This window comes from Poeciliopsis prolifica, unplaced genomic scaffold (genome assembly GCF_027474105.1).
Source record: "Poeciliopsis prolifica strain line A6 unplaced genomic scaffold, Auburn_PproV2 SCAFFOLD004, whole genome shotgun sequence".
In the NCBI taxonomy this organism is placed as follows: domain Eukaryota; kingdom Metazoa; phylum Chordata; class Actinopteri; order Cyprinodontiformes; family Poeciliidae; genus Poeciliopsis; species Poeciliopsis prolifica.
Window position 1 is genome coordinate 4,497,292 of NW_026562379.1, and position 26,738 is coordinate 4,524,029.

Consider the following 26,738-nt stretch of genomic DNA (forward strand, 5'->3'; position numbering starts at 1 on the left):
AGATTGCAGTCCTCAACACAACCATTCTGGATTCAGTTCCAGACCCTGAGACTGTTGCTGTATGCCTCATCAAGACCCATTGCCTTCCTGGTGACTGTGAATACGAGGCCTCTAGTGACAAAAACACATGACAAACAAAATACACACACAAATCTAAAGTTAAAAATGTCCAAGTCACGAAATTGAAAATAATTAACTTGACTTTAAGCCACAGGAATAAAAACAAACACTAAGCTGTTATAATTTGATGCAATTTATTCACTCTTATTGAAATTAATAATACAATCCCACCATTTAAACATTTCATGTCAGACAGGAGGGGGAGTGGGTAAAAGTTGAGCAAACCGTAGCTTGTGAATGGCACCAAAAATATTTTATCCCTGTTATCCTGTCATATAGTTTAAAAGGCAATTCTACTGAATACTGCAAACTTGTATTCTTCTCATTAACTTGTAGCGAATAGAAATAACTTTGGCGGAAACTTAAAACTGGTTAAATTGTTTGTAGAAAAACTCTTTTTTGATATATTGTTTTAGTATTATTTAAAACAGTCTATTTATATGTAAACAGTACTTTTAGACCAAATTTTCAGGGTTGAGTTTACCATATAAGTGAGTGAATTCTCACTTGATTGCAATTGTTTATATGTGCAAAATGATAGTCTCGCTATAAATAGTTGTGTTTGGGACTTTCCAGTTAGCACAGTTACCTGAACGTGTACTTCTAGTAATAGATGACAGCATAGCAGCACACTGGGCCGTCCACTGCTTCCCCGGAGTCACATGATGGACTTACGGAAGTTTTGTACTTTTTCCTGCATAAATTGGTCGCCAGTTAGCTAGAAATGTACTGGAGAAGTCTAAAAAGTAAAGCTCCAGACCTTCCAAATTAAACGAGATGCTCTTATTCTTAAAGGTCAACCCGGAAGCGGAATGCTTCCGCGTTTGCAGCTTGCCGTCAGAAGGCAGCGAGTTGTCGCCCGAGCTGCTACTCCGCCGTGAGAAAAATGTTAGGAGCTGTTTGGGACTGCAGTCGTGGCCGCTGAGTCCATTTCGGGGACAAAAGACCTGAATAAATTCCGCCGAGTGGGACGCCTGTTAATGCTTAAAAAGGTGAGCTGATAAAACAATTTCACACGTCTATTTTTTTAAGTTTTTTTTTGTTTTAGTCATATAAAAAGTTTAAAGATAAAAAAAAAACAAAAGCCCTTCCAGAGTCCAGTGAGCAGCGCAGTAGTTTCCTGTTACTCCGTGCCACTGACCGGTGTTTTGAACTGTTATGTGTAAACTTTAGGCTGGGCGAGCTTGGCAGAAAAGTCACAGATCATTTTATCCGTCGAGTACAGTTCTGCTTTTTGATGTCTCCTTATGAACGAAGAAGAGGAAACAATAATCAGCGTTTATTGACTTCATGGTGACTTGTTGCTGCTGGATGCAACAAGTTTCTCTCTATTGTGTCTCTGCCTGTGTGACCGGACTGTTTATCCCCAGAGGAATTCATTATCCCTAATCTGATTGCATGGGAGTTTGTGGCTGTTGGACGTTCTGGTGGATTACGCATAATGATTCATGAGTTTTTGTGTCAGCAGATGGATTGTTATTTCCAAGCTTTCATCTGCAGCTCTGAATCAAGAGTACAGCCCCATCACCCCTAACCACAGTGCATGCTTCTGGAGATCTCTCTATTAGCCCATTTCTGCTTTTTGTTGTTAAGCTGGGCCAGCATGCGCGACATGCAACCCCAGTTCATATAAACCATCAAGAGTCAGACTGTCTGAATTTATCAGTTTATCAGTTTGTGATTGGTGGAAGCTGCTGTTTTACATCCTGTTTTTTTCAGATATGCGAACTACTTTTTGTAGTTCAAGAGGCTCAATGTGGCTTAAGACATTTTTGCATGACATGCAAAATATCTCAAAAGCAAATCTGTCATGCATTCACCTTTATATAAAAATATTTATATCTTCAAATTTTGTTTTGCATTAACCACAAATTATGTGGATTTTGTGTGACATACCAAAACACAGAGCGTAATTGTGAAACTGAAGAAAATGATGAATGGTTTTCCAAACTTTTTTTATTTGCAAATAAAAATCGGAAAAAATGTGATATGCATTCATATTCAGACGCTCTTACTCTGGCACCTCAACATAAACTCGACTGCAACCAATTGCCTTTAGATGTCAAATTATGCGTGTAGTTTAACTTTTGTATAAATGTAGCTGTTCTGTAAAAATCTCAGATATTTGTTTGAAGATGAAGACCAAAGATTACACCACACAAGTCAGATATATCAGCTAATGATGGAAAAACTATGACAAGACATGTCAGTCAATCTCAATTGGCACGACGGGCAACTGACAACTAGACCCAATTTTGTCAACAGAAAGTTGACAAAACTCTGAGCACACTATCCCCGCTGATGTGTGTTTCCTCAGTGCGCTGTCAAGTGCCTGTTAATCACCTATTTATTTATGTTATGCTTTGTGACTATAGAAAAGACCTAAACATGTAGAACAGCAGGTCTTCCAGACCAGAGTCGAAAACCACCGTTGTAGGTCAAAGCATACTTGATAGAAGGCCCAGTCAAAGTCCAGACCTAAATTTAATTAGCAATCTAGGCCAAGACTATGAAGTTGCAGTGTAGTTCCATCAAGTCACCTGGAACTAACTTGTTGGGAAAAAAAGTACAAAAATTTCAGAGTAGATGTGCAAAGCTGGTAGGAACCCAAAGAGCAGCTCTGTAATCACAGAAAAAGGTGATTCTATAAAGTATTGTGTTACCAAGGCTTAATACAAATGTAGCCCCCAATTTTAAAGGTTTTTACTCATAAAAACAATCTTTACAAATCTGTGCGTCTCTTTTCCTTGTCTTTTATTCTTCTTTTTCACCACATGAGCCACTTTAGTGTGTCACACAAAACTCTAAAATAGAAAAGCTGCAACAGGACAACATGTAAAAAAGAGTAAAGATGTAGCTGACATGCAGGAAGTGAATGAAGTCTTTTCTCACTCCTTATTAATAACGCTACTTTCTGTGTAGCACATTTAATATGATTCTGCTGCTTAAAAAAACAGAAGCGGGCATAGTGAGTTTTTAAGTTTATTGCACCCGAGATAAAAATAAACATGAACTTGTGAATCGTTTTATGACAGACTTGTAATGTTAACTACCTAGCAGGATTATCACCCACTGGCTTTTTTTATTCGCTGTAACTGAAAACTGTTGATAAGGAAGGCTATGACTATCACCTGAGAGCCCCATCAAGCAGTGCTGCAGGTCATGGTGTATTAGGACATGGATTCTTTGAATGGCTTCCTCCTCCATTATTTGTTTGAGTTGAGCTCAAGTCTTGACTTCTTGTTACTCTTTAAAATATGTTATCTTTTTTTAATATTCTGTTTCCTTCTGCATCCCTCTGTCTCAAGCATCCGCATGATTACTTCCTTCTGAATTATGCATAATGAGGGGAGAGGTGAAACGTACAGGCAGCCTGCTGTGCAGATTAATAACAGAATGATATAAGTTAAAATGAGCCTGTTTGTGCACAGTGTCTCCCGAGTACAGTGTTCTCATGAGTAAGCCCGGTGTTATCCAGGAAATGAAGTCTAGTTGTTTAGTGTCTACCTCTTGCAAAACAAGGAAATTAGTTTTTGTACAACAAAAGTTGTTTTGCAAGCACTAATTTATTTTAGAAATTGATCATTCCAGAGAAATGGATCACTCTATCCAATGAAAACACCTGTTAAATGCAGATTGTTCTACGTAAATTGTACGTACCCGCTCATCATACGAAACCAAACAAAGTCAGACTCAGAATGGATTTATTCTTGTGAACAGCTGACAGGTCTGTGGCGCTGGACTGTAGGGTTGAGTGAGAAACATCTTCTGGCGTCCTGAAAAGAGAAGGACAAGTGCATTTGTTCGCGCACAAGGTTGTTCACTAGAGGATATTGTTCAGATGCGTCGCTGTACTGGCAGGACTGAGTCACTATTCACTCCTAATTGAAAGTGGGCTGAAAGCAGCAGTGTCTCTGTTGATGGATACATGAGTCACGTCCTTTGTGTGTGTGCCTGCATTCTGTAGCAGTTCTTCTTGTGGACAGCATCTTAGTAGAAATGTGAAGTAAAATGGCAAGTTGATTACTGGAACTTAGGGAGATGAAGGAGCTGAACTATGCAAAGAATTTCTAGCCAGTCAAGACTCTGTAAACATGACGTAACAAGAGAATCACTAACCAAAATACCCAGAACTGCCCAACCGGTTATTTACAGCAGCACCAGAATTGCTCTCAGTCAGGAATCTGCAGTTGCTCTATAAAGTCACCTGCAATGAAGAGAACTTCCAACGTGTTCTACTGAGAGATGCAGAGCAGAGGTCGAAAAATACCAGGATGCACAAGTGAAATGTGGGCTTTGTGAATGTTTCATGCTGCTGTGGTATGATTGGCATTAAAAGGTTTTTTTTTATAAAAGGCAAAATATGGAAGCCACATATATGAGATAGTTCAAGCCGTTTGTTGCTTGAAACTTTTGTCTTTTCCGTGTTGCTTTCCAAACAGGTGATTTTCTTGTAGGCAGGGAAGAAGAGGTAGGATGGGGTGATCAAAACTTCAGTCAACCTCCTACTTTCTCTGGTATCAATGGAAAGATTTTAAACCGTAGAAATAGAAGATTTTAGCAGTTTTGAAATTGCAACTTAATAAAAATCTTGGTGTACTTTAGTAGCAAAAAAGCAGTTGATACATATTAATCCTCTCCTTGTTCCATGAACTCTGTCCTGCAGTCCTTTTTAACTTCATCACTCTCGTTGTCAACCTGTCTTTGAGTTTCCGCTCAAACTTCCTCCTTCAAAGAAGTGAGTCTTTTGACCGGCTTTATTTTATTTGCTGTAACTGAAATAAATAAGTTCAAATTATTTTTCAACCATTGTTTTTTTTTACTAAGTTTAGTTATGTTTGTCATTTTAGTTTTGATCAAATTTTAGCTGATTTAGTCTTATGATGTTTTTGTCAACAAAATTTACGGTAAATCATATCACCTAAGGCACATTTCTATTTGTATTTCAACTATGTACAGGAAATCTTTTACTACTGCAGCTCAGCATTGATGGAAACAGAATGACTGCCAAGCTTTAGATTATCAGGTCACACAAGAAAAAAGGAAGAATGAGGAAAATGTGGGTTTAGTTAAACAAATAGTGTTGCAATTGCATGTTTTCCTAATACTGTGCAATCATGATTTGCACAAACAGTTTTTGTGCAAAAAGTTCAGTCAGTATGTTGCTCGCATTTTAAACCCACAGTGCGTGTTGAAGACTTCTATTTGAAGGCATCAATCTTTTATCTTAAGCCACTTTTTAATTTCCTGTTTATGTCATCTCTACTGTTGCACAATTGTGGAAATTGCTTAGTTTGTTAAGGTTAAAGTTATGATCTGGGAGTCATCTCCACATTTAAGGCAGTCAAACATTTAGTTAAAGATTCCACCTGTTTAATTTTTTTCTGTTTTGCACTATTCATCTGATTATTTGATAAATAATAAAAAAGCTGCACATGTTACATCATCAAAGAAACATTATTTTTTTGATTTAAGGTTAGATGCAGTAGTATTAGATTTTCTCAGAACTTAATTTTAGAAGAGGATTTTTTTGCACCTGTTTTCAAAACAGCTTATATTTTCTGTAGTTGTCTCTAGGGAAATTGGGTTTTGATGCTCACACTTGAATCATATACGAAAAAAAAAAAAGATACTTACATGGGCTGATAAGGTGTTTCATTCTCTCGATTTTTATCAGAAACCTGTAAAAAGGTTTTACAGGTTTCTGAGTATTCTCCATGCTGAAATGAAAGAAGGCTGATCTAAAAGAAATCTAGACTGAAATACAAATTAACACAATTATGAGAGGCACTAAGGTCTTTTACTACACAAAGCAAGAGATCTATTTAATCTCTGCTTCTTGTCTCTGTTTCCCTGTACTGTAACTAGTTAAGATACAGAAGGAGAAGTAACAGCAGTTCAACAGTTCAATGTATTTATTTTAGGAATCAGTTCATCACGTGAAGGAATTTGGAGCTAAAGTGAATTTTTACTTTGCACTAGCTAATATTCACCTGATTTTGAATGAATTTGTGATGTTAGATTACCGAAGAGTTTTACAAAGGAAAATCTTTTTAATTCTAAAAGTGAATCAAATGCAAACACGATCAGCTGAAGTTGTCTGACTGAATAAAACCTTTGTTCTACCTTTGCTTTGCAAACTTTTCATGCATCTGCAACAAAGTTTGCTGTCACGTTACAACAGCAAATTTTTCTTGCATTTTATTTGGATTTTATTCGCTACTGGAAAAATGACGCATTGTTTTAAAATGCAAAATAATTTTAATTAACTGTTTTTCTATTTAACTTCATTTACCGCTGCCTAAAAACAATCCTCGGGAGAGAACTACCATCGGAAGTTACCTAATTAACATGTGAATAACTTAATCTCAGTACAAACACAGCTAAATTGTGGAGGCCTTGGAGGTCTGTTTGTGAACAAACATGAACACCAAGGAACACAGCAGACTGGTCATGGAGAAAGTTGTAAAAGGTGCAACTGTGAGTTGGGTTATAAAACGTATTCCTTTTTCTCTTAGAGCAGCACCTTTCAATTTATCACTTGAACATAGAAGAAGCTTGTGAAAACCTACGGCAAATGTCATTACATATTACCCGTTTTATATTTAAAAATAAAATTGTGAACCACGTTATTCACTACTTTGTGTTGCTCGGTCACATAGCTCCCCTGAAACACTGATGCTTACGGTTTTAATGTGACAAAATGTGGAAAATGTTAAAAGTCATAAATACTATTGCCAGTTAATGTATGTTTTAGCTTTGGAATGTGAGGTAATGTTCTGATGTTTCTGCAATTGACTTAATTTTGAGTGACGTAGGACCTATTTATTATGCTTTTATTGTGTTGACAATTATGAAAGTTTTTTGTGTTATGTTTGTTTCTAGAAATATGTGACTGATTGTCTGAAGATGAAAATGCTCCTTGTATGAACATAAAGCATAATAAATATAATAAGACATGTTATTTTTTGCATAGGTTCTATAAAGAGCAAGTTCAATATTAGTCAAAGGTTTTGGGTTAACCCAGAAATCTTTAAATCTTACCATCTGTAGTGGCCAACAGATTTTTCATTAGTACCACTGCTCTATGTAGTATAAATAAACTAAGAGATGTAAATACACGTGGAACCATTGAAGGCAATGAATGAATCTGCCTTTCACAGTCTTATGAAAATGTGTAGGGTTAAAGAAATAATAAAGACAAGATTCCAGTGGTGTGTAAAAATGAAACCAGGTCAAGGGTTATTGTGGTAAAACCACACTGACACTCTGAAACCTACATTAAATGACACATAGTAAGGAGGCAGAAAAAGGGTAAAAAGTTTGAGAAAGGAAAAGTTTTTGTGATGAAGATCAGGTTTATTCACACGGTGTAGTCTTCTTTCCTTAGTGACTGGAATGTCAAAAACACCAATGCAAATAGTATCTGAACTGGTGCACTAATAAGGTAACTGAAATGGAGAAACAGAAGATAGAGCATCACAGTTGTCTTTCTTTCTGAGAATTTGAAAAAGGATATGAGACATGAACCACAATTTAATAGGAATCCTCTCTCTCACACATAGTATGATTAGGTTAGCGCTTGTTTTAGAGCGTGAGCCTAGGCAAACAGCGGACCCCCACCATGGCTCCTTCCTTCTTGTCAGTCTCGTCCTCTATCCCAGGCAACAGAACGATCCATTGTGAGGGCAGTACAGAGAGTCTGTTTATTGCCAGGTCTGTGTTGGAGGGAGAGGGAGACATGCAGAGGTGGGGAAGAGTTGAAAAATGCAAAAAAAAAAATAAAAAGAAAAAGAAAAAAAGAAAGGGGACGTTTTAAAATACTGAATAAAAGATTAAGAAATTAAAGTCAGTTTGGTTTGGCTAAAGGTTCTACAGCTACTTTAACATACCTAACATATTTAAGCAATCTATAGCAAACCCAAGTTTCTTACCTTTTGGGAAGTTAAGAAAATCAAGGTAGAATATCAAGAGTTCATACTGTTCTCTCCGACTCCCTCCGGTTTGCAAAACAGCAGTAATGGTGTATTAAGCTTGAAGTGTGTACTGTTGATTGGGTAAATAGTATACAAAATATTTGCTCACCTCATCCTTTGTCTTACTTATTTGCAAATATAAGTTTTTTAAATTGTTTATTTAGCTTAAGTGCTTCTCATTGATCCTTTTATTCAGTACACATATTGAGTTGGTTTTTAAGAGAAATATTGAGCCGTCTCATCAAATGGCAGCATACTGTGACGACTCTTTGCATCTAGCCATGGCAAAGATGATGTTTGAACATTGAAAAGGGTATTTCAATGCCATGCAACAGTTCATTTCTGACCGACATGTTGACATGTCCAATAAAATGGGCAGGAAGTGCATCTTGATGACAATGTCTCACACCTGTCTGCTTTTGAAGTTGAATAAAATGCCTAGTTTCAAAACTTTTGTCCACTTAATCAGGTTCGAATCTTTCAACTTGTTACCAACCTACCAGTGGACTGGATGGTGGCTGGTAATTTTGCTCCTCCAATTTCTTTTAACTTTTCGTATAAAAAAAAAGGAAGCTTTATGCGATTCCTGTTAAAGATTTCTAAGTTCCTGATTGCCTTGGGGCTATTTTGTACTTCGTTTAACAACTGAAGATTTAAAACAATTTTATAGTGTGTTTGTATGCTTCAATAAATCACATTGACTAGGAAGTTGCTGAGTTATTTTTTATTTGACCAGCGTTCCAAATCTGTCATATTTTATTGCAGTTGGTTGACCTAAATTTGGATTATGATAAGCAGTGGCTGTGCAGAAGATGCAATAGTATATCTTTATTGAATAATTTACAATTAAATTAAAAGCTGTGTGAGATTTGAGAAATCAGATTTCTATGGTGTGTTTTACAACTGATGTTTTTTCTCTTAAGTCATAAGTGACACAGAAGAGGGTCAGACTGCCACTTTCAATCAATAGATATAAATTGAAAGTGGGAAAAGATGAATGTATGGCACAACATCGACATGTACATGACCTAATTGACCTACAGTCACAGTGGGCATATTTAGAATCAAAATAATGCAGTAAGTCTGCAGCAAGTAAATATTTCAGAGTTTGAATGTCAGCGGCAGCGTGAATCAAAAGCCAACCAAATCTTTAGGGCAATAAAGGTAGCCGAGGTTAATTTTAAAGACTCTGTAATCGCAAACTGAAAACTTTACATGCGCTCGTATTAAATCTTGTCCATTCTTGAAGGAGATTAAATTTATTGCGTTGTTTTCTTTAATCTTCTGTAGACTTGAGATACAGGCTTCTTGTTTTGACTCTTTGCTTTGTATCTAAAGAAGAAAAAACATTGGCTGGCTGCAAACATTTAGTAAGAAGGGCCCAGGCATTTGTTGTTTAGTTTTTCTCACCTACAAGAAAAGTTCCAAGCACTTCTCAGTGCGGTTCACAGTCAACACCCACACAATAAGAACAAAACTGTAGGCTAATTAAGAACTTTAACACAGTGTCGCTGGTCTAAAACCTTTTCTGCTGCGGCCCGGGCGGGACCGTGATATAAGCCTCTTTTTATTTATTTATTTTTTTCTCCGATTTTAGATCTATCTATCGGTCACTACTGCTTCTACAGTCATCCGTATTTGATTGTTCTGAATTCACGTATGCTAATGCTATGTTTGGGGGGGGTTTACCGGATTTTCTTCTGGGATCGGGTTCGTGAGTGGAGTCGGTTCTGCCGTGTTGGCTGGACACACGAACCTGTTGGACTTTTATCGGCTCTGACATCACAGAGGTTCGGAAAATCGGCCAACAATCTTTAAATCGCGCCGAGTGAACCAGACCTAAAACTCACAAGCTGCCCTAACGGGCCCTTACTCTGGTCGCTATTGTGACGTTTACGTGTCCCTTCAAAATAAGATACAGACGCGCCGCAAAAACGGAACATTTTACTCTTGTGAAAATTTGAACTCACGATAACGACTAAAGGGAGCCTTGAGCTCGTTCCTCTGCAACTGCTCCGTTTCTTACTCGTTTTGAGTAAGAAAATGAAAGTCTTGCACCGTCTTGCAATACCGAGAGAATCTGGTTAAAGGATTTTCAAAAATAAAAGACTCAAAAATACGTCAAACGGAAATATTTAATCATTTTATGTGCATCCGGTACCAATTGGCCCTCGGACCGGTACCGGTCTTCCGGGGGTTGGGAACCACTGCTCTAACAAAGTGCTTGTGTAAAATGTCTAATTCCAGGTCAGAGATGCTGTGTGCGAAAATATTAATTGTAGACTTTGCATGCTCGGGTGATTGTGAGCAACACACCAACTGCTGAAGACCAATCATACTGTTATTGATTGCATGAACAGTTTTGAAGTTCCTCAATTTGAAGAAAATAGGAACTGCGTTTTATCAGAGAGCTGACAGCAAGAGACACTGTCCCTGCTTTAGTAGAGAAAACATGAGACAGGAGATGAAATGTTTTCATTTGACCACCGTCACACACTGACAAATGTTTATTTCTGACACTGGATAATCCTGGGCTTTTATGCTCACTCACATTTATTTTCTTCGTCGTCTGCTGTTCTAGTCCCTACTAGTCTGTTTTTAGAATCAATTCTCACCCAAGACTCTGTTAGAAATAAGGACGGTGAAAATTTGAGCTCTTTGCTCTTTCTGGGTGACATAATTTTGACTCTAGTTCAGTGCTCTTACAGATATACTCAGGTTACTGTGAGTGAGTATCCATCATAATCTAACTTATCTACCTTTCACATTATAGCAAACTAAGTTAGGTTACGTGCAACGCATTTGTGGGGGAAAATACCCACAGTTTTCCGAATAAGATCCCAAAGTTCTGCTCAAAAACGGAACTTCCCTGTGTATTGCACTGCTGATAATTATGTCGCTTTAGTCTTAACCTCAGTCTGAGCGCACAGTGTAACTAATCTTTGTGCATATATCAATGTGTACAAACAATTATTTGTGCTGCATGCAATTAAAACTCACACATGCTCGCTCTAAATGTTCATGTAATTGCACTTGGCAATTACATGAACATTTAATTGAACAATTATGAAGGCAGTAGTTTGATCAGTTTCACTAGCTAAGATGCAGAACAGCCGATACTGTGATGCACTGCATATACTGTAAAGAGTGTGGGAACATCATGGACAGCAAGAATGCATTTGTGACTGGTTCTAATGCATTCTTACTGAAAAAACGTAATGCATCTATAAAACATGCCACAGCTGCTCAGGTGACCCTATCAGCCCTGCCATTCAGTAGCACAGAATGGCAATGGCCAGGCTAACTTCAAACACTTGTTTTTCCGATTTCACTGCAAAGTGCTTAAATAGAGGGCAATTGGATTGTTTTGTTTTTCTAAAGATACATTTTTGAGCTGCCCCAAATAATTGGGGAGAAGATAATCTTGGCCTCCTTGTTTAGGCTGCCCAGCCCCCGCGACCCAGTCCCTGATTAAGCGGAAGATGATGGATGAATGTAGAATGTAATTGCTGTCTGCCATTTCAAACCCTCCATTTCAATATGCTGTTGTAAAGGTGATGAAATTCTCATTGGATTCTTTTCTACCAAATTAGTTCTCGTGCTTAGGTGATGCCAGTGTTTATCTTCCACTTTGTTGTGTTTCGGTTTTTGTGAGCTCTACCTCAGACCCTGAAAACTGATGCCAATGTAGCACCAATTTGTTGCAGGACCAGTAAAAATAACCGCCTTTGTCAGAAGCGGAACAGCAACCAATAAAAGCAGTGTGACATCCATGTTTGAAACTCCAGTTTCATGTTTAAAATAATAGAACATAAAATCACTATATTTCAAAAGTTAGTAAAATGTTGGATTAACATCAACATAACACAATCAGATTTCTATGGTGTGTCTTACAATTGCTGTTTTTCTCTTAAGTCATAAGTGACACAGAAGAGGGTCAGACTGCCACTTACTGCTGCTGTACTTGGAGGAAATTATTTTCCATTGATAATAAATATTATAAAATTACATCAGACCTACATAACACTTTTACTACAACACTTAAAGGCGCTTTACATGAAATCAGTCATTTCCATTCAGATGCTGATAATAGCAAACTACTGAATAGAAGCAAGGCTGCTATATTGTGTCTTGTCCAGGTGCATTACAACAGAGGCGGTTGGAGCAGGAATTGAACCTATCTACCACTGTTGTCACTGTCGCCCCAATAACTATTACCACCATAATAAATGAAGATGGGGATGTAGGATCATCTTTTTGCTGTAAAACTGGGGAAAATAACAATTTTTTTGCAGTTAATGTGTCTCAATGTGCAATAATCCTTCACAAAAATAAAGAATGAAACTGGGAGGACCCAACATTATCTCGGGAAAACCTTAATGACTCAACGATATTGCTGCCACTTAGCTCTCAGGTGATGGAAAAGCAAAGGAGTCCTTCTGCAGATCTACTTAAGATCTGGCTCTAGCACCAGCCCGGTTAAGGACTTGAATCACTTTGTTGGAAAAGCCCTAATTCATTGTTGAGTATCTTTGTGAACATGTATGAAATCACCAAAAACCATCCATTTGTCTTTTATACTTGTATTCAGCTAAGAGCCCTGTGTGTATGGAGGGGAAACAGTGTCTGTGGCTATGTGTGAGGAAACCAGCAGTTTCCCCTCGTTTCAGTAAGTGGCTTTCAGATAAGACACTAAAAGCATCAGGTGTTTGTTTATTGACTTGGAAAGTTTGGTATCTTTGTATTGCCATATTTATATTAAATGGGAATGTGCTGTGTAGGGCCTTTGAGCTGCCACATCAGGCTTGTTAATCAAGGTCACACTTTGATATGAGATACATCATTGATATTCCAGGACAAGGTGAGCAAAACCCCAATCGAAGAGAAAGGGAGACATAAAATGTAGAAGAGTACAAAAAGAAAAGGGCCTGTGAATCTGAGAGTCAACCAAGTGTGAGTTATAGAGGTGCATAAGGAGAAGTTACCGGGTCAGTGAGAACAGTATTTGTATGCCAGTTTTTGTGTCTTTCACACTTCCTCACGCAGTACTCTTTTGTAACAATGCCAACATGCTGAGTATGTGTTGGCTCCTCAGGGGTAATACTTTGTAAGATCACAAATTTTGATGACAGTTTATACATGCATGTGAGCAGACCAGTTTAATCTGACAACCTTATTTGTATCACAGGAAAGGAATGTAGGCGTTAGATGTGCCTTCCTCAACTGAAGACGTGCTGATAAAAATGACAGCCCCCGTCAAGGCTTTAACACAACTTCCTCTTTCACCAAAGTGAGACTTTTACTATGCCAGTTTATCAATAATCTTTCACAAGACTGCAATTGATTTTAAAGAGAATAACATCTGATGGCAGTTTTTACAATCTTCATTATCATAAATTAACGTTCTGGATTGTTTAATCAAATTAGCAACAAAGTTTGTTTACCAATGCAAAGTTTTAGGAAACGTCATTGCCATCATTTGGTTAAACATGTGATTCAGGTTTGACAAAAGAACACGGTTGAATGGAGCACCAGCTAGCATTTCCTCTAGTAGCACCTCAGCTTTAGGACAACAAAGCAAAAACCCCTGAGAGTTTTGTAAATTTATTTCTGAGAAAAAAAATGCATTGAAATGAGGCATTCATTATGGAAGTGCGATAGGAAGAAATACATCCAATGAAAAAGATAGGAACTGATAAACATTCATGGATTTGTCTCAACCTTCTATGAACATTGCTGTAGAAACCCTATTTAGGTGTCAGTCTCTCAGCATGTGGTAAGTACATGTCACCCAGATCTTGTTTTACATTGACTACAGGCTCATGTCTAGTTTTACATTACTGTACTTACCTTTTTGTGGTTTTTGCATCTTTCTAAGCTCAGTGAGAAATAAGTAAACTGATTATAAATTAACAGTTTAGAAGTGGTCACATTTCTGCTTTACTTGAAATGATAAACAAAAAAAAATGATTTATTGAACACAGGGATCAAATAATTAAATAATTTCTTGTTAATCCTAAAACAAGTATTGGCTGTTTCTGTGGGAGAAACTATCTGTTCTTTCAGTCTCGATATATAGAAAAACGTATGTGTTGAGGGGCTTTTTAGCCTTAAATCAACTTAAATAAATTGCAAAAAATCTGTTTCTGTGGTCGTTCGTCTCTTCTGGGATATCTTGCAGCTGATATTGTTGCTGATTTGGTGATATGATCAAGGTTGATGACCCTTCTGTTCTCAAGCTTTAACTTTCTGGGGTAGATTCTTACAGATCACGCTAAAACACATCTTGGGGAAATGGAACCAAATCTTAGACTTCTTTCTAAAAAATATGATGACTGGACATTCCCAGAGTGTTTATATTTGCCTGAAAATAAATGTGTCAACTTCAGGCATCTGCAAACTATATTCAAGGATGAATTTGCTTTTGACACATCCACATGTTCATTGATGTAGATAGATGTAGATGGTTTAAGCAAAATAAAAAATCCTGAAGCTGCATAATGTGGTTAGTTGCAATGAACATGTTGTCTTCTGTCTTCCACAGGCTGCAGAGCCATGATCTGAATTGCTACAATCAGTCTTTTCCTCATGAAAGCAAACCCACATGGCATGTTGACCCTCACACATGCTGCAAACACATACTAACAAGCCATGTCTCTGACCGAATCCAGTGCTAACGTGAGTGACTGGCTAAGGACGCTTCGTTTGGAGCAATATGGTGAGGCATTCCAGGAGGCCGGGCTGACAACTTTACAAGACTGCCAGAACCTCACGCCAGATCAACTGGACCGGATGGGCATTCACCTGCCAGGCCATCAGAAACGAATCCTGGCAAACCTTAACAATGTTTCAAAGCCAGAGAGGTCTGAGCAGACTGGTCATCCTGAAGTTAAAAGGAAAGAGAAGCCTGTTCCCTTGCAAAGAAAAGTAGATGAAGGGAAAATTGACGGCAAGATAATAAGACCTGCACCCACGGAGAGAGACAAACCAGTCCCCAAGGAGAGAAATTTGTCCAATATACAAGACAACAGTAATAGAGTACGAGAAACGAAATCAGCTCCTCTGCAAAGACACTCTGCTCCTGTAGGAGGGAAGGAGGAAGAGAGGAATGGAGCACCGGATGAAAAAAAGGCTAAGCCTGTACCAAAGGAGAGGACTAAGTTTCGTTCTAATTCTTCAGTGAACAGTCACCCTACACCCATTGTGTCTGCACTGCCTGATACACCTTTACCACCTGTTCCCCCACGCAGCACACCTAACTGCCCCCCACAGCCCTTCATCTCATCGCTGAGTTCCTCATCTCCTGCTCAAAACTCTAGCTCATTGAGTTTGGACAGGATCGCTGTGGGACCTCCAGAAGTAAAGTGCAACTCTTCATCCCAGAAATCTACCCCCACCAGCACCCTTATTTCCACAGAAGCAGCCATCCAAACTGCCAGCAGCCAGTCGACCACACCTAGGCCTAATACATTACCCATACATCCGTCTACCCCATCTATCAGTGGGGAGGAACCCAGGAAAGCTTCCTCAGCCTCCTCTCCTGGTGAGAACAAAAATGTTCCACCTCTTCCTCCAAAAGCAGGATCTAAAGGCCCACCACCAATCCCACAGCGGGTTCCTCTACATCCTCCCAAAACTCACAGGTGAGGTTTTTATAACGGCATTAACTTCAGTCTGAAGCGCAGCATTACCAACATAATACCATTTTTATGTTGGTATTAAGCAAATGTTTCTAGGTGCAACAAGTAAGGGACATTGGGGTTTGAAAGTAGTAAGAAACCATAATTGTTATCCCTAGATGATATCTTAAAAGATATAGAGGTATAGAAGAAATGTAAAATCACTTGTTTTTAGGTAGTCAACTAGTTGTTTTGATTAATCAAGAAGAATTTGTGGGTGGAATAATTGGAAATAAAATAGTTGGCTGCCTCCATGTGTTAAATACACATTTCTGCATCGGAGTTAAAGTAAAAGCAGTTTAAAGTATTTGGCACATTCCTTTGTCCTGTTTTGAAAGCCCTGCACCACCTTCCTTTTCCCCCATCACTTCCTGCATCTGCCTTTCAGAGTGTAGTGTAAAAGAGAAAATATTTTTTAAAAAAAGCAAACAAAAAACCCTACAATTTATTCCTAATATAATAATTTCTTTCGCTCTACCTTATTCATTTTTAAGTAATTTATTATCTAATTTTAGATAATGTTGTTTCCAGTATTTCCAGGATGTATCTTGGAGTCAGACCGGTCCCTCGCTAAAATGTTACAGCTAGCAATATAAAAATAAATAACAAACCAAAAAACGAATAGTAATCAGTTGGAGTTGTTGTTAGACTGTGATTAAAAGTTGGCATTTAACGTTGTTTGAGCTGTGCTGCCACCTACTGGCATAATGGAGACAGTGCACCCTTGGTCAGCTTTAGTCAGTACAGAATATTTGAAAATCTTATACTGTAGTTTATAATACTTCCTGAAAGTAAAATTAGGCACTTCCTATTACCGATTGACTGTAGTATGCTAACTTGGTGAGTTAGCTGAAAGTACACCCAGTGTAAGCAGTTCATTCTCTGATTTAATGTTTCTCCTCTTTTTCCAAAGAGCTGTGCGTGTCTGTTAGGGGGAATAAACATAGAAAGTTTACAAAGAAAATTCTCATGTTTTTAGACGTTTATGTATTTAGTGTACCCTGAGTGGTGTTTACAAATCCATTTTTCACTCTTAAAGCAAAAGAGCAGTTTTTTTTTCTCTCAAGTCAGTTTTATAGTATTTTGTTTGCATGTTTTGTGGCGACGGCGCATCAGATAAGAGAATCTTTCTCATTTTTTCTGTCACCTCATTTGTCAGGGAAATGTGAAACTTAAAATTGTTTGTGTGCTTGCGGGCCGCTTCAATTGTGACTGACACACATCTGTGTTTTGAAGGGAAACTCGCTTCAGAAAGCGTGAGGAAGTCACAATGCAGAACAACCAGCAGCAGTTTTTAAACTCTTCTCCACCCCATCACTCTCTCACAGCAACGCTGGGTGAAAGAGAGAGTGAGAAATATAGATTGAGAAGTCTAAAGTGTTTCTTTTTTTTTTCTACTGAGGAGTATCTCTGGGCTTATTGAAGCCCTTGTCGGAAAACATTCACACGTTTTCTTGACGGTAATTTCTTTCTTCCTTGTCAGTGTGGCTTTTTGCCCCCTCCCATTTTCTGGTCACCAAGTCATTTCCTCCTGCTTTTTTGATGTGTCTGTGTTTAAGATGGTATCATCATGGAAGAGGACTCCTCTCAAGCATGTTGTGGAAGGTAATGTTTATATAAAACATGTTTCTGCATGGGGTCTATGGTGCGTTCAGGTTGGGGCTACTCTTTTGTTTTTGTTTTGTTTTTGTTTTTTGGTCAACAAAAACGGGTTCAGAGTTAAGAGTTGCGTCAGTCTATAAGTTAGTTTTATCTTGAAAAGAGTGTGAAGGTTTTTATGGTTTTTGGGGGGCAAAAACCATGAAACCATGATTCCTTGTTTGGTTCTGTGTGGCAGTGGGAAATGTATTCTGAAGTAGCAGCATTATTGGTGTTTTACCTGCAAAGAACAGAAAAACAAACATGGAATTTGAAACCGGGATTTTTGGTTTTCTTCTGTCAAGCTGCTATAAGTATTCTGTAACTTATGTATTCTTTGAAGGTTTTATCACATACATCGTTTTCTAGAGAAGTATTATGAATGTTATTTATAAATACGCCCATTGCTGAGCCGCTGTGCTACATTTAGCTTGCTTTTAACATCGAAGGTTGCAGCAAGTGCACTTGCTAATTTAAAAAGCGCCCCTTGTTTGCCAAAACCATTGTCAGAGTTTTTCAGCTGTTGCTTCCGCACAACTGCCTAAAAAACTCTAAAACTTAAGCGTGGGAGAAGAAAAGAAACGGTCATTGTTTCTACAGTCATCGTTGTTCAGAACAGTTCGAGTTAAATATAGAGCAATGCTTGCAAACCCCACTCAGCATTCTTCCTCTGAGAAAAAGAGGGAACTGGGGGCTGTTTCCCGTCATTGTCCGTTTTTTTTTTCTTTTTTTTTTTTTCTGGTGTTCTGTGGTTTAATTTAAGAAAGAAAAGCTAAGGAGTAATTGCTGAGTACGATGAGTAATTTAGAAAGGCAGGGTTGTGTTTTTGAGGTTCTACTGAAGTAGATGTGCTCTCCACTTTGTTTTGCACTTGGAGTGGTATAGTCAGGGTGTTAGTTTTCCCATCACTCACAGAGCTTTGCATATAGGCCATAAAGTTACAATTTAATCTCTTGTAAACTGAGTGCTACTTTTCCATCGGACCAGATATGTAAAGTGCACAAGCAATAGTTGTCCTGTCAAAAGATTCTCCCTTCTGGGGATCTTTGTGGGTCCTCCACATTTACCATGGACACCTCAGCTTCTACTCAGACTAATAAGTTCCTTTCCTGTCTGTCTGTTGAAGTTGATCGTAATTTTATGGCAGGTTAGCGGTTGTCCAAAACTCTCTTCATGTAGAATAACAGACAATGTGAACATGGTCAAAGGGTATTAATACGCTTGCATGGCACTGTAAAAATTGAATACCACATAAACATGTTTTTCTTTTACATTGACCTTTAAACAGTTCATATACACATCATAATATGAACCAGGTTTACTGTCCTAGAGCTGATTCCTAGTGGTGATTAAATAGGCTTTGTGTTTAGGTGAATTTTAATTCTACATTCTATTCTGCGGCATGTATGGCCTAAAGGGAAGCACCAATTGTTTTTTATTAGCAGACTGACAGTACAGAACTGCAGTTTTGATGACTTGGGAACAGTGAAGAGTTGACAGTTATTATAAGCTGGATTTTAACATACTGCAAGAGAAGGGGCAAAAGAGGAACTTTCACAACAGTGGACTGACAAACATTTGACTGAGTGCAATTCTTATTATAACTTTGGAACTTATGCAGTGGGGAAATAAGTTTTTGATCCCCTTTTGATTTTCCAAATTTGCTCACTTAAAAAAAAACTGTCATTTTTTTGGTTGTTTAATTTTTGTACAGAGATACATAAAAAAAGTGATGAAGTTTACACAAAGTTATTTGACTGTGTAACTCAGAACTTGGTAGAGAGACCTTTTTGGTAGGACAATCATGAAGACATATTCTGCAACTTATTACCAGGTTTTGATGCATCACAGAGGAGATTGTGAGCCACTCTTACAATCCATCCACTTCTATAGGATTAAAATTTGGAAACTGACTTTGAAAAAGGCCAATTATGTAAAAATTACTTTTTTGAGCTTTACAGCATGTTAATGTATGTCAAAAACATACCTGAAGTGTTGCTTTGATTCTTTAATGCATGTTAGAAGAATTCTTGAATTTCCTCTGGCAGCCATACGAGGGTGTCTAAAGACTTGTTCCAACAAGGATCTGTTTACCCCAGACGCCTCCTCATTTTTATAACAAATGAAAGTAGCATAGTTACTTGATTGTGCTATAAAATTATACTATGTGCCTGGAAAATGCATACATTTTGAGTTATTATCAAACTGAAAGACTCATCCTGGATATATTGTTCCTCATCCTAGATTTTACAGATTTTAGTCCATTACACTGTCATTGGTCACCAGTGATGGTCTTGGTAAATATAGTCACGTTGCCGCCATATTATAAATAACCCCCCTCCATAACTGTGAGCTGATTTCACAACATTTTCACGCTCACCATCGATGATCTTGCATGAAGTTCCAGATTGGGATTGACTGATGGCCAGTTTATATTTCTTCTGTTCCCTGTTGTATAGAGCATTCAGCTTTGTTTTGTAGGGTCAGACATTCATTAAGTTTGCGGAAAAAGTAATGAGACAGTGATGTCATGGGAAAAGTAACTTTCCCATGACTTTTCTGACAAATATTGCATTTTTTAAACCCTTTCTTTTAAACGTATCTTACATTTATCCTAAACTCATTCGTCATGGATGTCATGGAACCTGAAGCTTCCCAACACAGGCTTCATTTTCTTTATAGACCCACACAAAATAATGCTGTCAAACACACATACACACATGGCTACATACAAACCTGTGTGGAATCAGATGAACAATCTGAATATTCATAATTATAGCCTTTTTATCAAGTAAAATAACATTTGTTTTGTTCCTTTTGGATTGCTAGGATATCGTGACAGTGAGGTTTTCTGCTGGACTCCTAAAAAACAACTTGTTAATGTTAGGTGATTTCTTATCACCTTTCAACATTAATATGTGTCTGTTTATGGCAGTGGTTCCCAAAGGTTTTCTGGGTCCCCCTGTGGATTACAACAAAATTAAACAGATTTTTTTTTTATTTAAAAGGTACATGCGTCATTGAGTTATGTATTAGGTACACTGTTTAAATGTCAAAGAAAGATTTATGTTTTGTTTGAAAACAAATAGTATTTATTTTCAGAAAATATTCTATTTTTTAATGGAACAAATGTTCGGCAGTTTCTGCACATATTTTCTTTTAGGAAGGGAGTAAGTGATAAGAAAGCAGTGATTTGACATTAAGTAACTGTCTTCACAGAGGTAAAAAATAAATGTACAAGGCCCCTGTTAAAACTTAAAAAATAATAATAAAGTAAGTTGATTTTCTTTGTGAAACAAAATTGCAGTGGTCATTGTTGTAAATTAAACTGGAAGTTTCATATAAATTATGTCAAGACTAAATATCTAAATCTGTAGCAATGCCACAAAAAGTATTAGATTATTTCACACAAGGGAACAACGTTTTGGAGAGTCAACCCACTGTTTATTGATTTCAATTAAAAGCATAAAAATGTAAGAATTTGTTGTTGTTTTCTTCTTTTATCATAATCTGCCTGTAACTATCCAGAAAGTTGTGGATTTGACTCTCGATTACTGCGGCCACATTGCAGTGTGCCCCATGATCGAGCCACATAACCCCAAGTTGCCTTCCAAGCTACATATTGATGAATTTGCGCATGATTGTGAGTGTGAATGGATGAATGTGGCTCTAGTGTATAGAATTTTGAGTGGCCAGTATGCCTGGAACTACACTTTTTACATTTTAGTTCAAGAATTTTTACATTTTCACCTACTATTTTATACCCTCCTTAAAGGCCAGGTCATTATCCAAATGATCTAATTCTATCTGTTGTCTGATCTCGGACCTTAAGACTAAGATGACACATTTCATGTTCTGACGAAATAGTCCTAACGTCCTGTTTCATGACTATTTGAAGTTTTGTTAATGTTCTGTGGATGTTTCAAAGTAATTTTAGATATGTCCTGTCTGATTTCATTAGCAGGGGGAAGTGGGATGAGGAGTAAATAAAAATTTTCACGTGGGTCTGATTAATCAACCACTAGAGTCAGATTTTAACAAGGCAGCTTTCTTCTGAGGCCTTAAGGAAAGAAAGGAAGGAAGAAAAGATGACTGCTGTATATTGCAGTTCTGAAATTGTCTTTCAGTGATATTATATCTAAATTGATTTTGTTTAAATCTGGTCCTGAGAGATTATCCAAATTTGTTCTGGTCCCAGGGGAGAGAAGAAACGAGTGGAGTAAAAATCTGCTTAATGCAGGTCAGGATTTTAGATTTTGTCACATTTTGAACTCTGTAGGGTTTTTTTTTTTCTTTTTTGCAGATCAACCTTAAAAAAATAGTTTTGGTATTTAGACTGCTTTGCGTATTCTGTGGGCTTCAATGCAAAAACAACCTGCTTTTATCCCCTAAACTAGTTCGCCAAAGTGAAAGAAGCAAACTGTCCCTTGGTGTGATTGACACTTCAGTTAGTCACCTTGTAATCATGGTGATGACGTTGCATCATGTTGTGAATACGAGACTTTTTTCTGAGCATCAGCTCAATCTAGTCGATGATTTCTCTGTTTATAAGACAGAAACAGAGGCTCCAGTTTCTTCATCTCTGGATCTCTATCAGGAGGATTTAAAAAAATGAAACCAACATTAATAGAAAGAAGACATACAAATTTGGAAATAAGATCTTCAGCTAACCACATGTATCTGAAGCATGGAAAAAACACATTCAGAGGTGAGGTTGACTCTTTTGCTGTCTTTGATGACTTTGCTCTTTAGGAATTTGTCTTTTCAGGTGCTCTTAAACTAATCTCTATTTGAAAGGATTTGCAACGTGGTGATGGAAGATATTTAGAACATATATGAAAAACTCAGGTTGTTATTGTTTGTGTTTCAAGGTTTGTGTTTTAAAAGTTTTTTTTTAATGGAGATGTATTATGATAATTTAACTTTTTTGAGCTTTACATCATGTTATAATGTTATTTTACCAGTGCCACCCTGGTAAGAATGTTGTTAAGGGGTTAATAGAGAATTTATGTTGTGTTGACTTCCTGAAGGTGGAGTTTAGGAAGTCAAATTTCTTTTAAGTCATACTTGACATAGCAATTTCTAGCAGCTGAAGGTAGCTTTGTTACTTGATTGTGCCATTTTATAACTCATTGCACCTGGAAAATGCATAATTGTGTCTTTTCAAGAAGTTATTAAATATCACCCGTTAAATAATCCAGATTTTACATTTATATTTTCAGTGGTTGATGTTAATTTCGATTTAATTTAATCTTAAAGTTAAGTCCAGGATTATTCAGATCTCTGACAGATGTAGGTTTAATGTAATTTTTTGGTCCCTTCTAATTGGATATTCTGCAATATTAATGTTTTGCAGTAGTCTATTTGGAGGATCTTGGGACATGAACGACCTGTTAAAGGTCATGGCAGTTCCAAAAATACACATCTAACTAATATTCCAGTTTTTATCTTATCTTTCCACAGAATATTTTGCAAAAAGTCCTACTGAATCACAAACATTGCCCTCAGTTGAGATAAGTGAGATATATTATCTCCTGGAACCCAGATATGGTTGCTCTTGGTAGGTTGGAGGTTCCTGGGAAAGATCACCTTTGTTCCATGTTTTCTCCATTTATAGAGAATTGTTTTCTCTGGAGTTCATTGGAGTCCTAAAGCCTTAGAAATGTATTTTTAACCCTTTTCAGACTGATTGATAGACTGATTTGCTCTTCGTCTGTTGTTGAATTCCTTAATATTGAGGAATGACATGTTTCTGCTGGAGTTCTTTCATCCTTCTTCATGTTGTTAGATCTGTAATATTTAGGAGATTTTCTGATACTGCAGGTCTTTGAATACACTGAAGACTATGGAAACCATGCCTTTTGTTTGGATAATCTAAGGACTGTTTAATATTAAATTACTGCTAAACTTGTTCACCTCATCCTCTACAAAACTGTAAAGTTTAATAGCTTTGGAAACATAAGTTTTTTCTCATCTGGCACCATCAAACATTCCCAGGACCTATTCCCTGTGTGTTTGTGTCACTAGTGGTGCGGCAGATATGATTTATTCATGTCCCACAGCTTGAGCAGGTTGGGACCTGCATGTTAACCAGGAAGCAAAGAAGGAAAGCCAGAGAGACAGGGGAGCAAAGGAACCTCCGATTTCCTCTTGGATCATTGTGTGTGCTGCTGAAGAAAAAAGAAACTTTTTTTTTAATTTAATTTTTTGATTGAGTTCTGGTCATACATGTGTATGGATATGTAGCAATTAGTCCAAGTATAAAGTTTCACATGCAGTGGTTTCTGCAGTTTTAACAGAGGGAGGAGGAAGGTGACAAAAGGAGAACTGCTCAACAGAGGATGTTTAAACTCGCTGTTCTACGTGGATTTTTTACCCGAACTGACACCCCAATGGGGTCAGAGGACTCCTCCTCTTCCCCCCATTGCTCTGCTGACCTGTCGCATTCGTCTTTACCCCCCAGCCCGACTCTGACCACGAAAGGAACTGAGGAGCTGATTCAGACCGACCCCACTCCACAGGTTCCGCTACGCAACAGGACACCACAAGCACAGGAAATCAGCAAACCGTCCGACCAGACTGAACTACAGCCCGCTCTGCCTGAAAGGAAGATCTCCAAACCTTCTCGTGAGTTTAGTAACATTTATAATCAGCAACAATCGGTTAAAATATTTTTGATTCTGCCTCAAAATGAAAGTCTCATTTCCTTTATCATTCTGACAGTCATCAGTTAAATTAATGAAATGAAACCAATTAAAATTATTGTCAGAGAAATGCACAAACAGAAAAGTTGTTTAGAATATTTTAAAAATAGTAGGTACACAATAACTCAGTTTAGCTAATTAAACCTCAAGTAAGCTTTTTGATGACCCACATCTGTATGGTTTAACTGATGATGTAATTCTATAGCAATGTAGTCTGGTTAATATCTGGGTTTGCACTGCAGAGCAGACTTTTTGGGTTAAGTGTGTGCTACTTTACTGTAGCAGCTTGTATCTATGGCATGTAGAGTACTTACTATTTTTCCTCTTGTCTTTTACTCAACATTAAAGTTCCTGCTGTGTTTACAGCATTACCAGCTTTTAAATAAACAGCAGAAAAAAAATCCTTCTGGCAGATGAGAGCTGTCATGCTCTTAGTGATAGGTTACAGTTATCCCAGGATTGGCATCAAGATTACTTAAGTGAAAGAAAAAAAAAACAGCTCCCCTTTAGATATGGTTCTTCAGTTCCAAGCAATGTTTCAGCAGGAGCCAACATCCTTGTGGGTTATTTCCTGTATGTCCTGTGAGTTCAAAGTTTTTCCAATCATCACTGTACTTTTTTACCCTTTGCACAACTACAGGATGTGCTTCACTACATCCTGCAAAGTTCAAAATGAAAACAATCTAATAACATTTCTGTCACAAGTATTGTTCTATTTCGTACACTATGAAGACCTGCATACATGCTTAAGCTTTTAAATAGAATATTCTTTTTAATCACTGTAGAAATCTGCAATCTTATCTACATGGAGCAATAAAACTATGTCTAAACAGGAAGCATGCATCCTATGATATACAAGTGGTTATCCATACACTGTACCTGTTGATATTGTTCTGTTTTTTTGTAGGAAAATTTGTGCAAAAAAAAACAATTGCAGATTTCTAAAACAGCTCTCTCATTTAATAAATTGAGAGAAGTATTAGTTGTATGGTCTGCCAGCTGTAAATAAAAGACAACATCTGATCTATTGTTCTGGCTGCAGTAACCTGAATGGTGAGGAGAGCAAAGGTAGAAGTAACAGAATGCATTAAGGTTCATTATTCTGGTTGTTTCTGTTTAACCTGCAAAGCCACAACTTGTTTTGCTACCTACCTGCAGCAATTTATTGAGCTTGAATCTTTGAGGGAACATGTGACAACTCTTTTCTTTCAAAATAACAAGTTGGGGAAGAATTTGAGCTGTCACTCCAGGCTATGCTACTTCTTTTGTGTTGTTAGTCAGCTGTTTGTGTTGCAGTTTTTAAATAGGTGGGACTCACGTAGCTCCTTGAAAGGAACACACACATTGCCTCACAGTTAGTGTTAGCCAGCCTTAGCAAAGACGCAAGAGTTGAAGTACGGAGACATTTTTGGTTTAAGTTAAAGACAGAAGAGAGAGAAGTGGGACTTTTCCTGTGTGTGAGCTGGTAGGCCAACGTATCTACTGTAATTGTGATTCTATATCTAATTTAAACTACTTACTGGTGTGTTGATGGCTGCAGCCTGCAGTTAGTGAATCAGTTGCATTTCTATTGGTCAATCATTGTTCATTTTTAACATTTATTTTGTACTATGTATACAATACGATACGATACATAGTACATATATACTATGTATATGCATTATGTACACTGTGTGTTTGAGATATAAATAAAAAACAAAATATTTTTTTTCAGTTAAAATGTAAGGCATTTTTGCAAATAATCTTCGGCTTTCAGCATTTTTCACAGTTTCAAACAATTGATTTGACTAGAAGTTTGTATTCTTCATGTCATATGGCATGCCATCGCACTTAACATTTGACACTTAGTTCAAATCCCAAATCTGAAAAACAATTGTTGGTGAAGAAAGAAACTTGTCACACACATACAAATACTTTCAGATTATTTTTGCACTCGAAACAAAATAAACATAAATGTTAAATGGATTTAAGAGCAGAGTAAATGCAGGTAACTCGAGGTTATGAGCTGTGTTGGTGTCAAGATCAGCAGGTATTTCTGCATTTCCCAGAATGGTATTTACTGTAACACCAAAGAGATTTGAAAGTATGTATGTAATGTGCCTGCTTGTAATGGATGTTGCTGTCCAGAGTGGCTTTGATAGAAATATTCTCTGACTTGAGAGCCAATATGGTGACTGGTTATTAAATGAAAAAAATAATGATTATTTAATGAAACCTGAAACCTAATTATTTGCATCTGTAAACTTCTTGAATTGACTGACATTGATTAATACTAATCAATTTATTTTCTAGCATAAACTTTTTTTGCAACTCCATTTCTTTTTATATCTTTGTCTTTTTCTAGTCCTGATTCCAGTCGACGATAGTTCTAATGACTACGTGGATGCAGAGCTGCTTAACTCCAGTGTTCAGCAAAGGAAGGTGGCAGACAGGGTAAGGGGATGTATTACATGTTATAACTTTTTCTCCTTTTGATTTCTGCTGTGCATGGTGACCATAGACCATTTCCTCCAACAGGACATGTCCCTGCAAGTACCCATTCGCCAACAGAAGCGGGTCTGTTCTTTGTATAGTGACGACGAGCTATTAGATGAAGATGAGTGAGTAATAATGTTTAAGTA

General features: G+C 37.4%; 1 protein-coding gene across 4 annotated transcripts in view; it reads left to right on the forward strand.

Annotated features, from left to right (window-relative positions):
* Nucleotides 1-1,003: 1,003 nt before the first annotated feature.
* Nucleotides 1,004-26,738, forward strand: part of LOC129358724 (arf-GAP with Rho-GAP domain, ANK repeat and PH domain-containing protein 1-like) — a 62,949-nt gene continuing 37,214 nt past the window's right edge. For 2 of the 4 annotated variants that reach the window (XM_055027830.1, XM_055027832.1), the window contains exons 1-5: nt 1,004-1,112; nt 14,641-15,739; nt 23,877-24,040; nt 26,462-26,550; nt 26,635-26,717. In XM_055027830.1, coding sequence (XP_054883805.1) covers nt 14,748-15,739; nt 23,877-24,040; nt 26,462-26,550; nt 26,635-26,717 — 1,328 coding nt within the window. In that variant the 5' untranslated portion in view covers nt 1,004-1,112; nt 14,641-14,747. Of the gene's footprint in view, nt 1,113-14,640; nt 15,740-17,322; nt 17,381-23,876; nt 24,041-25,491; nt 25,583-26,461; nt 26,551-26,634; nt 26,718-26,738 lie in introns of those variants that run through there. The other 2 variants (XM_055027833.1, XM_055027834.1) reach the window with 2 other exon arrangements.